Source organism: Thamnophis elegans, chromosome 15 (assembly GCF_009769535.1).
Source record: "Thamnophis elegans isolate rThaEle1 chromosome 15, rThaEle1.pri, whole genome shotgun sequence".
Lineage (NCBI taxonomy): Eukaryota > Metazoa > Chordata > Lepidosauria > Squamata > Colubridae > Thamnophis > Thamnophis elegans.
In genome coordinates, this window is record NC_045555.1 from 32,940,372 (window position 1) to 32,957,289 (window position 16,918).

The 16,918-nt window shown below is 43.1% G+C and overlaps 1 protein-coding gene across 4 annotated transcripts in view; it reads right to left on the reverse strand.

Annotated features, from left to right (window-relative positions):
• PARG (poly(ADP-ribose) glycohydrolase) overlaps positions 1 to 16,918 on the reverse strand; it is a 71,670-nt gene that overhangs the window by 25,625 nt on the left and 29,127 nt on the right. For all 4 annotated transcript variants that reach the window (XM_032231796.1, XM_032231799.1, XM_032231797.1 and 1 more), the window contains 3 exons: positions 14,224 to 14,316; positions 10,987 to 11,144; positions 2,330 to 2,409 (listed from right to left, as the gene is read on the reverse strand). In XM_032231796.1, coding sequence (XP_032087687.1) covers positions 2,330 to 2,409; positions 10,987 to 11,144; positions 14,224 to 14,316 — 331 coding nt within the window. The remainder of the gene's footprint in view (positions 1 to 2,329; positions 2,410 to 10,986; positions 11,145 to 14,223; positions 14,317 to 16,918) is intronic.

Below are 16,918 nucleotides of genomic sequence, written 5' to 3' on the forward strand. Positions count from 1 at the left end.
AAAATTCTCTATGGAAAATATTTAAAGAGTCTTATTAAACTATTTAGAAGCTGCAAGGGATTCAAGAAGTTTGTCGGAAGCCTTGTTCCATCCCCGCCTCCCCCAGCAATATCTGCATTAATCTTCTGTTTCACCACAAAATGACTATTGTATGAAGAGCTAATGTTGCCCAAATAAAGCTTTCACCTTTTAAAAGCAGAACAGCACAAGAGTTGGAAGGGAACTTGGAGGTTTCTAGTCCAACCCCTTGCTCAAGCAGGAGACCCTCTACTATTTCAGTCCAATCTCTTTCTTAAAAATCTCCAGTGATGGGAGCGCCTACAACTTCCCAAGGCAAGCCCTTCTATGGGTTCATTGCACTCACCGTTAGGAACCCCCCTTCCTTGTGGCAGCCCCTTTGATATTAGAATGACGCTATCACCCCATCGCCCTTCATTTCCTTAGACCTGATTCCGATTCCTCTCTAGACTAGACAAGGCAAAGCTTTTGATTTTCAGCAAATGGAGTACCATATTTTTCAGAGAATAAGACACACCTCCCCCCCCCAAAAAAGAGGGTGAAAATCTGGGTGCATCTTATATATTGAATACAGCATTTTTGGCCTCCCAAAACCCTGCTCCCTTCACAAAAATGGATGTGCAGAGGGTTTGGGAGGTCTGCAAAGTGCTCCTGGAGGCTGGGGAGGGCAAAAAGGAGTGAAAACGGGATGTTTTTTTCTTCATTTTTGCCCCTCACTCTACACGCCTCCTAAAGGCTATGCATGCCCTTTTTTGGCAAAAACCGGACCCATTTTCATAAAAAACAGTATTTTGTTGTTTTTGCGCCCCCGCCCCCAGGAGCACTTTGCAGGCCTCTCAAACTCTCTGCATGCCCCGTTTTCACAAAAAACTAGGCATGCAGAGGGTTTGGGAGGTCTGCAGAGTGCAAAAACTTTTTTTTTTAAATTACCTCTTCAATATCTTGGTGCGTCTTATACTCCGAAAAATACGGTAATATTACAACCAGCTCCCAACTGGTTTTGTAGTATGAAATATGGGAAACATGAGAGTTTTATTTTAATTTCTATGACAGATGAATAGGTACTGTTCCACTCACTTAATAAAGGAGGGCAGTGAAATGTTATCTTCTTATATGGATGAGTTGCCGAAGTCGATTAACAAAGCAAGATATTTGGATCTGCCTCGGTATCATCTAAACGCCAAGGCTGGAGGGGAATACATGATGCTGCCATCCTTTGGCAATAAACCGAAGTTGATTAATCGGAGGTAGGCAGTTTTTGACTTATGGCCACCATGGAGCCCACAATTCCCATTAAGTAAGATAGTCATTAAATGAGTCCCCCATTTTATAAACTTTCTTGCCCACGGTTGTTAAGTGAATCACTGCAGTTGTTAAGTTAGTCACAGGGTTGTTAAGTGAACTTGCCTTCCCCATACACTTTGCGTCTCAGAAGGTCACAAAAGGGGACCGCATGGCCCCGGTCACTGCAACGATCATAAGTATGAACCGGCTGCCAAGTGTCCAAATTTTGATCCTAAGGATGCTGCAACGGTCATAAGAAAAACAGTCGTAAGTTACTTTTTTCAGTGCCATTGTAACTTTGAACGGTCACTAAATGAATGGTTGATAAATGTACAGTTCATTCAATGACCGTTCAGAATTACAACCATACTGAAAAAGTGACCATTTTTCAGAGTTGCAGCATCCCTGTGGTCATGTACCAAAATTCAGGTACTTGGCAACTGACTTGTATTAATGACGGTCGCAGTGCTCCGGGGACACATGATCCCGTTTTGCGACCTCCTGACAGGCAAAGTCAATGGGGAAGCCAGATTCACTTAACTATTGTGTTACACTCTAAAGAATTGCAGTGATTCATTTAACAACTGTGGCAAGAAAGATCATTAAATGGGCAAAACTCACTCAACAAATGTCAAGAACAGAAAACTTGGGCTCAATTGTGGTCGTAAATCGAGGACCATCTGCGCTGTCCAATGACTTAGCACGCTGTTTTTCCAAAGCTATGTTTGCTACTTGGTGATGTCATTATTATTAGTTGCAGAAGTAACACTAATAGTGCAACCCATTTCTTAGGGTCAAACTGTTCTGATTTCATAATAAAGGGGTGACTTCTTCCTATATATTTTTTACATTCTTCAGAGGTTAGGATCTCCCTCCGCCGAAGTTCTCATGCCTGGTTCAGATGAAAGATCCCGAAGCTGAAGGGCTGACATTCACCATTTGTCACGATCTACCAGTCATTAAACCAGAGAGTTAAAGGCTTAATTCCCCTGGGGCAGAGAAAAGGCTACGAGATTAGCCACTTTACTTTTTTCAGTGACTCTTCGGAAGTAGCAAAAAAGGGTTTTCAGCTTCTCAGGCTTTCTCGGAGATCGCCCCTCAAACAATCTACGGAAAGCAAAAAGATAGGACAATTATTGGAAAGTAATTAAGCAAAGCAAAATGAAGTAGTCGCATTCCCCAAAGCCCATTTTAAAACAATCCCTGTCACAATTTTTCTCGGTTCTGGTTTGCTCTTGGTACGGGCCAAGGATCTGCAGAAGAAGGAAGATGGACTAAGTCCACATCAAAATACTGGGTGGTTCCTTTCTTTGCGTATCAAATGTACTTGTCCAGATTATCTGAATCCAATTGAAAATTCAGAGCCCCAATTGGAACAGATGATATTCTGCTCTTCTAAACAGATACTGTCCTTTTTGGAGCATAAGACGCACCTTTTTCCCTAAAAAAAGAGGCTGAAAATCTGGGTGCGTCTTATACACTGAATACAGCATTTTTCAACTTCTGAAACCCCACCCCTTTCACCAAAATGGCCGTGCATAGCTTTAGGAGGCTTTCAGATTGCTCCTGGGGGCTTGGGAGGGCAGAAATGAGCGAAAACCTTGCTGCGTCTTACACGCCGCTGCATCTTAATACTCTGAAAAATATGATAGTTGGAGTATACTCAAGAGAGACTTTTTATTAGCCTTATTCAATTCTGGAATTGGGTAATATGTGTTCCGTCCTTGCTCCGTTTTAAGTAGTAAATACAAACTTTGATTTTTTAAAAATGCTTTATTGCTTTACTATCTATTTTTCATGTAGTACAGCCAATGCGTTTTTTTCTGAGCTTTTTGCTACGTAAGACCTAGCAAAGTGAAGGACGTGGTTTCTATATTTAACAAGTGAAAACAAGTAACTCTGCCACTTGTGTCACCATTTCAGCATTTGTTTTCTTGGTCATTATTATATTTGCCCTGATTTTGGCAATAAGCATTTCAAAATCTGCCCCTTTAATATATTGACAATAAGTTAGGTTCCTTCAATGGTTTTTTTTTCCCGATTAAGAAAAAGAAAATTTTGTTTTTCAGCCATTTTACTATGCAAGGAACACATTTCCTTGTTTCATTTCGAAGCTGGGGGGGGGGGAGGATACCCTCATTAAATCCTGGAACACCTGTAAACATAACTATTTTTAGTCATTAAAAGAGCACATACTTTTATATCCAGCATGTTTTAAACTGCCTTCCAGCCATCTGCACTTATGTGACTGGATTTCATTTCATACAAAACAAACTCCATCGCAATGGCTGGCCTATAATGCAATTTGCCTGGAAGGAGAAGCTGTGGTGGCTTGAGAACAGGAAGGAGGAGGCCTCTTAAGAATCTCTTCGCTAATAGAGGCCAGAGATGGCAAAAAAGATTGGGGCACACTCTCATCTCTCACATCCACTCTGGAAAGGTTAACTAGGAAAGGCTAGGATCTGCCTCATTCTGTTTGGTAGAAAGGAACGCTCAATTTGAAGAAAAAGATTTTGACATGCCCGGGGAGATTCTCAGTCATCCAAGTCATGGTTGTCCCAAAGAGGCTTTATTTTGTTCAAGAGGCAACTGGACTTCCTTTGTTTTTCCGTGAAGAAATTTCACTTCTCATCCAAGAAGCTTCTTCGGTGAGGAGGAGAAAAAGGTTCTTGAGAACTGAAGAAACTTCTTGGATGGGAAGTAAAATGTCTTCAATGAAAATAAAGGAAGTCCAGTTGCCTCTTGAACAAAATAAAAGCACCTTGGGATCAAATTTCAATAACTGAAATTTAAGTCTTTGTTTGGAAGCTAGCTTTCAAAACAGTGATGCAAAACAAAAAAACCCAAAGTTGAAATAATGTTTTCATAGAAGCCTAGGGCTAGAAGGGACTTTGGAGGTCTTCTAATCCAACCCATATCCAGGGCAGGGATCCTCAGGCCACCCTTGGCCAATGGCTGTCCAGTCTTTTCTTGAAAACTTCCAGAGAAGGAGCCCCCCCAAACTTTAGGAGGGAGGGAGACTCTCAAGGTCGGGAAATTTTAAATTTTGGATTGTTCATTGTGAAGCTTCCACCCATTGCTTCTTCTCTTGTCCTCAGGTGGTAGGAAAGTGTCTGCTCTGTCTTCCCTGTGAGAGCCCTTCATGCATTGGAAGGCTGCTATCACGCCTCTCCCCATCCTTCTCTTCTTTAAACTAGACATGCCAACTTCCTATAACTGCTCCTCATAGGATTTAGCCTCTACGTTCCTTACTATCTTGACATTCTTCTCAGCGGTCTTCCTTTGTATTGAGGTGACCAGAACTGGACAGTTTTCTAGGTGCAGTCTAACCAGGGCAAGATAGAGAAGCATTTTCACTCGTTGGTTAACTTCAGTTGTAATGGTGAAGAACACATCCACATAACTCTGGAAATTCCTAAGCTGGGAGAAGATCTAGAGTCAACTTGGGAATTCGCTGGAGATGCTGCTTAAAGTCTATACCTGAAGGTACAGGTGCCTGTGAAGTAGGAAAGAATGAGTTTGCTACCTGTTAACCCTGTTAACATGGGTGTTGCATCAGACTGTGATGAATGAAGTAGCAGTACTTATAATAAGGTCAATATAAGGTCTATCCTACAAAATAGACCTTTGGTAGATCTTCTGTGGCCTGGTGGGATTGGTGTCATTGAGACACCTCTGTAGGTGAACAGAATGGTTGCAAATTGCTCAACTTCTCAGTTATGAAGAACCAGGCCTCAGCGGTGAAATTGACCACCTCAGCAAAAAGGTCACACAGCGGATGCTACAGCAACTAATGGACCCCTGCTCTGTTGATTTGGGCTGGAACATGAACTGTTGTGGTCCACTGGCAGCCTGCAAAGCTGGCAGAAGAGTCGGACAGCAAGGAAGTTGGGGAGGAATATAGACCAGTCCTGGAGTCTGGGGAAGGTGCGGACAAGGACTGTGTGTTGGCATCAGAGAGATGGCGAGGGCCATCTGGGAGTTATGTGCTGCCTCTGGAGCCTCCAGAGTTGGACAGCAGCGAGGCAGAGGAACAAGCTCCCACTGTTCCCAGTGCGCTCATACACAGAGCTGCCAGAAGGCAAGAACAGTTAAGACAGAAGGGACGACTCAGGAGTAAGGCTTGGAGGTGATTGGCCCCTCCCATAGGACGTAAGGGAGGAGCAAAGGCATGTGAGCCTTTGCAGGAAGCAACTTGGTTCATGCTGGTCAGTTTACCTTCTGAAACTCCGTTTTGATTCTTTGCTCCATGTGGCTGTGCTAAGCTAATTGCCAATTAAGTATTTGGCAGCGTTTCAAGGAAGATAAAGGTGGGTGCTTATCAGCCTTATCCCAAAAGACTTTGCCAGCCTACTGTAGGACTCTTTCCAACTATTTGGGGCTCATTACAGCATGTGAATGAACGTAATTCACAGCCTTTGAAATAAAAAGAGGGTTTGGGGGATTAAGCGTGTGCTTTTTACTGTATTAGGAAACCTAGGTTAGAACAGCAACAGGTATGGAACGAACTAGGAAGAAAAGCACCAGTAAAGTCAAGGGGGTGCATCTCACATGTTTTTGGATATTGTTCTTAGGCTAAAATGTCCCAGATGTTTTCTGTAGCACCTATATGTTGCTGGCAGTGGAACTGTGAGAGAAGTATGGATGCTGCAACACTTGGTCTTCGGTGGTGCCCCATCTTACTCGTTACATTTTTATTTAGCTCAGCTAAAGATTTGCAGGAGAGACTTGAAAGCAATTTGATCAGACTTCACATAATCCATTTGCTAATGGAACATTCTGGCTGAATTTCTTTAGATGTTGACCTAATTATAAAGCAATATAAGTAAAAGGCAAAACTCATCGTTTTGATCTTGTAGTTTTGACTCCCATTATTCAGCATCTGAGATTTGACCAATAATGCAATTTGAGTGTTATCGTGTGTCTGTGTGTGTGTGTGTGTGTGTGTTTTCTGCTAACAGGGCAATGAAGCAAGGGTTGTTACCATAATCGTCATTTTTTGTTTCCTAGCAAACCTGGAGAGATTCAGTCTAAAAGCAGGATTATATTCCGATCCACTTTTTTTGGAAGTCTCGATATAAACATCTGATGACAGGTTGAATCTACAAAATGCCTGCTCAGGAAGGAAAGTGGTGGCTTTGGGTATCTTTACGGTACTTCAATTTTACAATTTTCCTTCAAGAATTTTAAAAAAGTATTTTTCTTTTCCTTTTTTTTACTTCATTCTGGTTGCTACAGGTTGTTCCTTGTCACACACTTTTATTTGTAGCAGTTTTAATAATTGCAATAGTTTAAGATTATTCTTACTCCTTTATAGGAAAAAAATGTGTGTATAGTAGAATTTAAGGAAAACAGAGCTCTTCCCTTCAAAAAGTTAAGAGGATTAAAAATCGCATATTAAAGTTTTATTTTCCAGTTTGCCTTTTTTCATATATTAAATTTATTTAAAAGGTGTCCATACCAATCATACAAAATCTATTTTGCTTTGCCGCTACACAATTGTAGTACTTTTTCATTTTCTCAAAACATCTTCAGAATCTTTCATAGAGAATTGGGAACTTTAGTCAGCTGAGCATATAAAGAATGTTTGTATTTTACTTTTTCCTTCAAAGTTTTAGGAAAAGAGAATTTTCCTCAAGTGAGATTTAAGTTTTCTAATGAAAAAAGTCTCCAAGCACCTCCAAACCATGTCAAACACAAAGTACCGTGGAAAACAAATTCTTGGTTATGGCTGTGAGTCTTTTTAATTAAGCAAATGAGTTTCATTTTCTTTATTTACATAGAAAATAGCTTGGAGGTTTAGGAATCCCCTGGCTTATGAGTAAACGAACACATTTCAACCATTTTACCTCACAGACAATTTCTTTCCATCTTTATTGCAGTCAACCAAATATCAAGTGTAACATCAACTCTACCCAACAAAAAACAACTACTACTACTTGATCTCAAGGTGAATTATTTTTTGCACTTGTGACAAAATCACATGTCCCTTTCCTCTATGGTATCATCTACCCAACAAGTATTACTTTTCTGGCTCTTTTTTTTTGTTCCTGTAGAAAGTGGAACCATTACAAACTTTGTAAATAGAAGAAAAAAAGAAAGAGAGGATGGGAAGGAAGGAGGGAAGGAAGGAGGGAGGGAGGATAGATTTTGACTTTGAAAATGAATACAGTTAATTCAAGGTCTTTACATACACTGCTATATTTAACTCTCCTGATGTTCTATTAATTTCTAGCAGCGAAGCTTTTAGTCAACATTTCAGAGTGCCCTGAGTTTCTACCCAAAGGCCAAAGCTACTGGGATGGGCCTCAATCTTTTCTCCCCATGATTCAGTGTTGCATTTGTTTATAGGCCTGTGTGTCTCTATTGAGAGGTCAGTGGATCTGCTGGACAAGACTTCCCTTGGCAGCACAAAAGAAAGCGAAATGAAACTTTTGAAGGCAGTTGAACAATCAAATGGAGTCTCTGACTAAATCCTATTTAAAGGCATCAAACACAATTAAACTGCAAGTCAAACAAAGTCCATGTTGTACCATCTTAACTTAGCAATGTTTGGTTCCAAAATGAATATTGGATATATTTCTATTTTCCCCAAAACTATCGGCCTTTCACTATCCCTCAAAAAGCCAGCTTATTTTTGTGGCTTGAATATTTATGGAGAATTTCCATCTCCATAAAGGTGGCAGAATCAATATTTTTAGTGTTTAAAAAAAGGATGGATGGATGGGTGGTTACGGTAGCTGTGTAAAACGCCTTATGGACACAGTCTGAAAGGGGCCCCCTGACACCTTCCCAAACGTATCCCAAAGTATTGTTGGTCTCAAAACTGCACAAGAACTCAACAAGGAAATGTTGCTGTTGTGGTGGTTTTAAATTTTCCATGGGGAAATAATATATAGAATTCATAAACAAGCTAGTTTTTTAAACAAACTTCCAGAAAATATTCAGGTATTGGAAATGAACTCATTTGTAGGAGGTGACCAGAGGCAGTTTTCATACATACGATATGGGGCTCTCTTTCCTAAGTGGATTAGCTCAAATAGATGAAAAAATTGAGGGTCATTAAAGTTATCCAATTGATGCTTATGGTAAAAGGCAATTGCATTACTGCAAAATCAGATTTCCACTCCCCTGCACAAACATAATGTGCAGCAAAATCATTTCCTTGCAGTTCATGTATCTTAACTAGCATACTTTACCCTTGTCTTGATTTTTTTTAAAAAAAGTTCACAAGCTTTCTTTGCTGGCATTCAGGAGAGGACAGGGTTCACCACAGCTTCGTCTTCTAGCTTTAATCAAAGGAACAACACACTTCAATCAAAGATTCGTTCCTGCATAATATTTTTCATTTAGAGCTGTCCCTTGTTTCTCAAATATGAACACAATGTTCTTTATGGGGACGTGAGAAGCCAGTAGCTCTGAGGCTACACTGAGTAAGGATTCTTCTTAAAAAGATGACTTCATTCTTCATGAGCAATGAGTTATGGGAAAGGAGGGAGGGAGGGAGGATATGGGACATCTATTGCAAGGGGAAATCAAAGAGAGCTGCCAATCCAAGGAAGTGACCTTTGACACTAAACTATGTCTGCAGCTATATCCCCTAACAAATGTTTAGGGGAGACTCATCAAAACCTGTTGGGGCCCCAACAGGTCCTCTCCTCGTCACCCTTGCATTTTCAAGTTATTTTAAAGACCAATAGCCCTCCAGGGTCCTCCCTCCAGGGATGCTTCTGGCTCCAGTTCCATCAGCAGGGGAGCCCTCCGTAGGTCTTTCCCAGACGGCAGAACCCATTAGGAAAGAGGAGCTACAGCAGAAGGAATCTGAGTCGGAGTCCATCAGTGGGGGGAAAAGCGCAGGGTATGATCAGCTGATTGGCATCCCTGCTCCCTTGGTTCAGCATCAGCTGCGCTGGGCTTGGATTCGCCTTGTGTGTTTCCTAAGGCTGCGCCATTCTGTATAGTGTGCTTTTGGTCTGCTTTGCAGGTCTTTCTGCCGAGCATCCAAAATCTTAGCTTGGCAGAAATATCTGTTGTGTGTCACAGAGCTAATATCACCAATTCACCAAGTGACACAGATTTGCATTTTTGCATGCTTCGCAATTGTTGTGCGAATGTGCAAGTCTCACAGAGGGTGGCTGTTTTAGCAGCCCTCTCAAAAACCCTGAATGTTGCCCCTTAGTTGAAAATGCTGCAGGGACTCTCGACCCAAGAGAAATTTTGGAGAACCACAAACCAAATAAACATCTATAACACAATCTCCGAAATCCCCACCTGGCTCTCCAGAAGCTTTGCAGTAAATGAAGTCAAAATAATCCGCTACATAAAATTCAGCCGGGCTAAGAACTTAAGGGTTTCTTTCTTTTTTTTAAATCCTCCTGATCAGTTGCTGTCAACAGCAGATAAGAAGGGTGACGGAAGCACCTTTGGTTTAAGGAAAATAAAATATGTAACATTTTTAACCTTTTGTAGCCAGTGTCTCTTATTTTGATAAGACAGATGGATAGCCCTGTCATCAGACCTACTGCTTTTTACCGAACAGGTACACCATTTGAAGTTGCTATTTTATTGCGTAAAATGACTCTTACACCATAGATTTTAAAATTATTTTGACAACAGCTGAGTCTCCAAGTAAAAAACAAACAAATGTGAAAGGTTTAAGCTTCCCAAGCAAAGTGTACATTAAATGTCAGTGGAGATTCTCAAGTCATCCAGGTCATGGCTGTCCCTTCTTCAAGAGGGAGAAGATGTTTCGCTTCTCAGTTCCCCATCATCCAATCAAAGCTAAAGAAGCTTCTTGGATGACAAGCGAAATGTCTTCAAAGAAAAACAAAGCCTCTTGAAAAAGGCACCTTTGGGACAAGTGTATATTAAATTCGTTCTTTTTTTTCTGTTCCAAAAAGATTAGCAGTCAAATGGCTAGCTCAGGTAATTAACTGATTTAGAAGGCCATATTCTCAAAGATATCAAGTACAAAGATATCCAAGAAAAGTTCAACTTTTTCTGAGATAGAATATAATTTCAACCCACAATTGAGATGTTTAAAAAAATGAGTAACTGTGTTGCGGCAAGCTGTGCAATAAATACAAAATGCAATCTAAATCCACGGTGTTTCTACCCCTTCAGAAACGCCCTTAGATGCTCCTATTTATCTCAGGAAGACAACATCAGGACCAAATAAATAAAAAAAGCAATTCGGATCCAAATCTAATTCCTCCTACTTCCTGAATGAACTTCTGCAAAACGACTTCTATAATGAGATATTCTGGAGACTACAGGAAATCCTTGATTTACAACCACAATTAAGCCCAACATTTCCACTGCTAAGCAAGACAGTTAAGTCAGTTTTGCCCTATTCTGCAACCTTTCCTGGACGCAGTTATCATATCATTAACATGGTTGCTAAGCAAATCTGGCTTTCCCAAGGTCAGAAGATTCTTAGAGGGGATCGCTTGACCCTCAGACACCGCAACCATCCTAAATACATGCCAGTTGCCATGACCATGACCCTGGTACGAAAAATGGTCTCAAGTCCCTCCCCCCCCCCCGCTCCCACGTTGTCACTAAATGAATGATCTGATAACTTGAGGACCCCCTGTAACCAGAGGAAGCCATGAGGCCCCATGCAGACCGTTCCAGTCAGGGGAGGCCCTGGCGTGTGTTCTGAGGCAGGGAGGGGCACTCTACCTGTTGAAGTTAATGTCCGGGTAGCTGGAATACTCTGACTTCATCTTGGCATTGCGCCGAGGGAAGGTACAGAAGAAGGCGTTGGCTAGGAGACTGGCCGCCTGCTCCTGGGACAGAGTGACCGCGTGGTTCATTTTCTGCTTTAGAAGAGGGATCGGCTAAAAGAGAAATAAAACAAGAAGGGTCTTGGGAGGGTCTCGGATGAAAGGCAAAACATTTGCAAGGAAAAAACAAAAAGAAACCAAGTCCAGTCCTCTTTTGGAAATGAAGACAAGACATCCTCACTTGAGAGATCCGGAAGAGAAAGCACCCACAAGAAGCCAGGAGAACAAAATGGCGCTTGCTAATTTAGAGGCTCGGGGAGCTCCTGAAATCAGCATCGCCCCGAAGTCAAGAGTTGTTTATTCAGGCTGATTGGGACAAGAGCCTTGTTTGACAAACTGCAGACTTCAATCAATAACAACAAGAAGACAAACAGAACATCGGGGTCTTGAAAAAAAGACAGGGGGAAGAGGGGGAAGGTGAAGGAGCCGGGAAGGAAAAAGAAAGCCGGAAGGGATGGCATTAATTGTGCTTAGCAGGCTGGCTCTCATGCCGTTCAGCAAAGGGCAATCACAGGCAATCACATCGCAACAGCTGTGAGACAAGGCGCCGTGATGAGACACCAAACAACACAACTACATTGGAAGGACTGACATGCTCCTTAGGTTGATTGCCTTCTTTAAATGGGAAAGAAAATTACGGTTCAAGAAAAAAATAAATGGCAAACTGAGGAGCTTCCACCGAAACATCCTGATTGTCTGGTTGCTTTACAAACATGTTTAACCTCAACAAAATATACAGCCAGCAGCCCCCAAATAGGAGATATCCTGAGGTCAGGTTTTTTGTGTGCATCTCCTTAAGAAGAAACTGTTTAAAACTTGCAAACAGAAGTAACTGTTAAGAACAGGGTAAACCACAGAATTCTGGAGGATATGCAGATTCTCAAAATGTGAGGGCATTCTTCGTTAAAAATTATCTTTTCTAAATTCAAGAGAAAGGATTATTTGCTTACTGGGGCTCTGACTCATATTTATGATGGTTGCAGTGTCCTGGAGTCACGTGATCCCCTTTTGGAATCCTCTGACATGCAAAGTTAGCGGGGAAGCCAGATTCCCTTAATAACGGAGTTACTAACTTTACAAACTCAGTGATTCACTTAGCAACTGTGGCAACAATGGTCGTAAAATGGGGCAACACTCACTTAAACACAGAAATTTTGGGCTCCATCGTGATCATAAGTCAAGGACTACCTGGATAACTGTAATAAATAGGTTCCATTATGGCTGTATGTCGAGAACTACCTGTACAGCAAATCAATGATTAGATGATTAGTGGCTTGGAGGCTAAAACATATAAAGAATGGTTGCTGGAGTTGGAGTTTGGCTGATCTAGTGAAAAGAAGCACTGGGGGTGACATGATAGCAGGTATTTGAGGGGCTGCCACAAAGGAGAGAGGGCCAAGCTATTCTCCAAAGGCAAGATAAGAAGCAATGGGTGGAAACTAATGAAGGAGAGAAGCAACCTGGAACTAAGGAGAAATTTCCTGACAGTTAGAACAATTAATCAATAGAACGACTTTCCTTCAGAAGTCGTGAATTCTCCAACAATGGAAGTTTTTAAGAAGGAATTGGACATTCACCTGCCTGAAATGGTATAGGGTTTCCTGCCTGAGCTGGGGGTGGACTAGAAGACCTCCAAGGTCCTTCCAACTTTATTATTCTGTTTTATTCTATTCTGCGTTCCTGTCCATCCCATCCCACATCCCATCCCCCATTCTCTCCTGTCCCCTCTCTAGAGCAGTGGTCCCCAACCTTTTTATCGCCGCGGACCAGTCAGCCTTTGATAATTTTACCGTGGCCCGCTGAGCGCGCGCAGGGGTGGGGGGGCGTTGTTCTGCAGCGATCATGGCCCCCAGCCATTAATGTCTAAACTGCTGCAAGATATACTTAAATATTGATAAAATGTGAGGGGGTATACTCACTTCTGTGATATCTATCCATCCATGTCTGTCTCTGTCTCTGTCTCTGTCTCTCTCTCTGTGTATGTATGTGTGTATGCGTGTATGTGTATATATCCTCTATCTATCTATCTATCTATCTATCTATTTATCTATTTATCCATCCATCCATCCATCCATCCCTCTCTATCTATCAATCACCTATCCACCATCTATCTATCTATTCTAGCTGGCTGGGCAATTTGGGGAGTTGAAGTCCAAAAGTGTTAAAGTTGCTGAGATTGAGAAATGAGGACGAAACAAAAGGGAAGAGAATGAAACAAGGTCGTAGAGAGAGATTGCAAAATGAAAGGGCAACTTCTCTTTTTATTTCCTTCCACCCCCACCACCCCCACCGTGCCTCTCTGGCAATTGGCTGCCCAGGAGGTGGGGAGGGGAAGATGTTTCACAGACAGCTGCCACCCGCCCATCTCTCTCTCTCTCTCTCTCTCTCTCTCTCTCTCTCCGCCTCCCCATCTGACCTCGGCTGCTCCACGGCGGAGACCCCAGAAGGCAAGCAAAAAAAAAGGGGGGGCTCAGGAGTGGGGGAAGAAAACAAACCCCATCACGTTCCTATCTGTGAAAGCTCCCCGCTCCCTTCCTGGGCAGCCAATTGCCAGAGAGGCAGTGTGTGTACGTGTGTATGTGTGGGGGGGGGGGGGTTTGGCAGCCCGCGGCGCGCCTAGTCCGCTGTGGAACGCGCTGCCACCCGCCCAGCGCTCGCTCTCTCGCTCTCTCGCTCTCTCTCCCCCCCCTCCAATCTCCCGCTTCTGCTTCGGCCGGCCAGCAACTTGTCCCCGCTTGCCCGGGGACTGGCCTCTGATTGGCTGGCGGGGAGAAAGCCTCGCCAGGGAAGGAGGCGAGGACTCCGCGGTGACGTCATGGGGATGGCACCCCCAGGTAGCGGCGAACCGAACGCGCTCCGTCTCCACGGGCTGCCAAGGCGGCCAGGCGGGCGGCCGGGGTGGGAGTGGGGTTTGGACCGGAGAGGCGGCTCTCGGGTTCGAGTCCCGGGGTTGATCTCAGGCTGCGCGTGTGGGTGAAGAGGCAGCAGGGATCATGGCCCCCGGCCGCTGCAGCGATCATGGCCCCCGGCCGCTGCGCGGCCCGGTGCCAGGTACTCCGCGGCCCGGCACCGGTCCGCGGACCGGGGGTTGGGGACCACTGCTCTAGAGGACCCCTCAGACATGCAGACTCACCTGGGTGCAAATGGTGGGCAGAGAGAGCGCCAGCTTCACCATGTCAGGCAGAATGGACTGAAAAAGATGTTGGGCCTCAGCGTCTTCCAGCACCTGGAGTAAAAACAGAAGGAGAAATTCTGACATCAGGATCGGAGGGAACCAAATCTCTGCTTAGTGTGTTTTAAGGTGATTTGGGAGACCTCTTTTTCAAAAACAAAAAAAACACAAAAAAAAAAAAAAACACCCTGATCTCTGGATGCACAAAAAAATAAGGTAATTGATGTTTTTCAAGGAATCCCTCCATCCAGCTGAAGGGAGGGAGCCAAACTATTCTCCAAAGCACCTGAGGGTAGAACAAGAACCAATGGTAGAAATTAATCAAGGAGAGAAGCAACTTAGAACTGAGGAGAAATTTCCTGACAGTTAGAACAATTAATCAGTGGAACAAGTTGCCTTCAGAAGTTGTGAATGCTCCAACACTGGAGGTTTTAAACAAGAGGTTGGATAACCATTTGTCTGAGGTGGTGTAGGGTTTCCTGCCTAGGCAGGGGGATGGACTAGAAGACCTCCACGGTACCTTCCAACTTTGCTATTCTATTCTAATTACAGGCAGCCCTCAACTTATAATTCTTCGTTTGGTTACAACATTAGCAGGAAAAAAAAGACGGGGCTGTTTTTCACACTTACGACTATTGAAGCATCCCTGGCAGCGTTCCGGAAAACCCCAACTCCAATGAAACTCTGAGAGAGGCATTTTCTCCAAGCTCCCATTTATTAGAGTAGGTATAAAGGCATATCTGGGAAAACCCAAATCTGAGAATTCCAGCCTTTCCCTCAGTAAGTCAGAAGTCCAAACCCATCCCCTGCATCCATCTGTTCATCACATGGTCCAGTCCCCATCCGTCCCAACTCCAGACATCACTCCAACCACTCCTCCTCCAGATGCAGGAATACCCTGAGCTTGACCGAAAGGAAGAATGCTATTTTATCTAACTACGTTCCATCTACTAAATCCCCCCCTCCAGAAGAATGTGGCAGTGTGGAAGCATCTGGTGTTAATATGGCTTCCAAATCTGACAATCCCCTACACCCGACGCGCACACAATCAAAACTCAAGACACTCAGCAGCCGACTCATACTTATGACGGTCACAGTGTCTTGCACTCATGGGATCCCCTTTTGCAGCCTTCTGGTAGGACACATCCATGTGGAAGCCAGATTCACTTCACGGGACCTGTCACTAACTTAAGAAGTGCAGGGATTCATTTAACAATGGTGGCAAAGAAGGAGGTAAAACAGGGCAAAGCTCACTGAACAACTGTCTCACTTAGAGGCAGAAATTTGGGTTCAAGAACTACCTGTTTCTGATTCTCCCATCTATTTGAGTCATGTACCCATTGCCAGTTGGGTGGGAAAGTAATATTTAAAAACCCTTGTAGAAATGGCCCACTGAATCTGTTTGAAAGTAGTTTAAAGCAGAGGGTTATGAGCCTGTCATGTAAAGGGGAAAAAAGACAGACTAAGACAACTGGAGCGCAAAGATGAAGTCCAGAATTGAACATTTTAAAGAGAGATTGAGACAAGCCAAATCCAAGGGGGAAGTCAGATCCCCCTAACCACCATGTCACCAACTGCAATGATTGATTTATTACATTTATTACATTTATATGCTGCCCTTTTCCCCGAAGGGGATTCACTCAACAAGAAAGCAAGAAAAGCTGTAAATGAGGCAAAGCTCACTTAACAACTGTTTCGCTTAGAGGCAGAAATTTTGGGCTCAGAAATTTGGTCATAGGTCGAGGGCCACCTGTAATCAGATCCAGATCCTTAAGTTCCTACAAGGGAATCCCTGAAGTATTTAACACCCATGTGAATTGGGGAAGAAGGGGGGGCTTAGCAGTGAGAAGATGGAGTTTCAGGCTATTCCTGAAATTCCCCTATTCCGAAGGAATTTGGACGGGTCATTGACCCTAGCTGTTCCATAGAAGACAGTGAAAGGTGAGGGGAGATCCAGTGACCTCAGAGATGATCGCAAAGTCTCTGGGGGGCGTGGAAGTAACCCCTCCTGCCAACTCCTTTTTGGATTAGCTATATGCTAACCGAAACTGCAGGTTGCCCCTAAGAATGGTATGAATGGATTCAACTGGTAAGCTGATTTTATTACTCAAAGAGAGACGGTCCGCACTAAAATTTAAGCTAATTGGAACCAAAGAACAGAAGAATCTAGCGGCGAATTGGTCTTTTTTTTAAATGGATTTATGGCTGGTGGTTACTCTATTTCTTAAACGCTTTAAGGAATTCTTCAACATTTCCCCCTGACTTTCTAAGTGGGCTGTAAAACTAACGATCTGACACTTTTATTGCTTGGCTGTGTTGGTCTAAGATCAGATAAGATCGCACAGTTCCCAGCGTGTTTTCACTTGCAAATATCTTAGTCTTTAACTACGACACAACATGGCGTCGAATTATATTTCCAAGGCCTCGCTTCATACACTTTTTTCTGCATTTCGAAAACTGTTTGATTCTTATCAAAGATTTGAAAAAAATTGGATTATTTGACATTAAAACTTGAAGGAAAAGGTGAGAACGCTGAATGTTTGGATGTTCCTGAAATACAAATGGAAAATGTGAGAAATGACGTCTGTTCTTTCTCGAAGGAAGGAAGAAACGCTATGCTGGAAATGGGGAGAGCTAAAGAAACTACACTTTATGA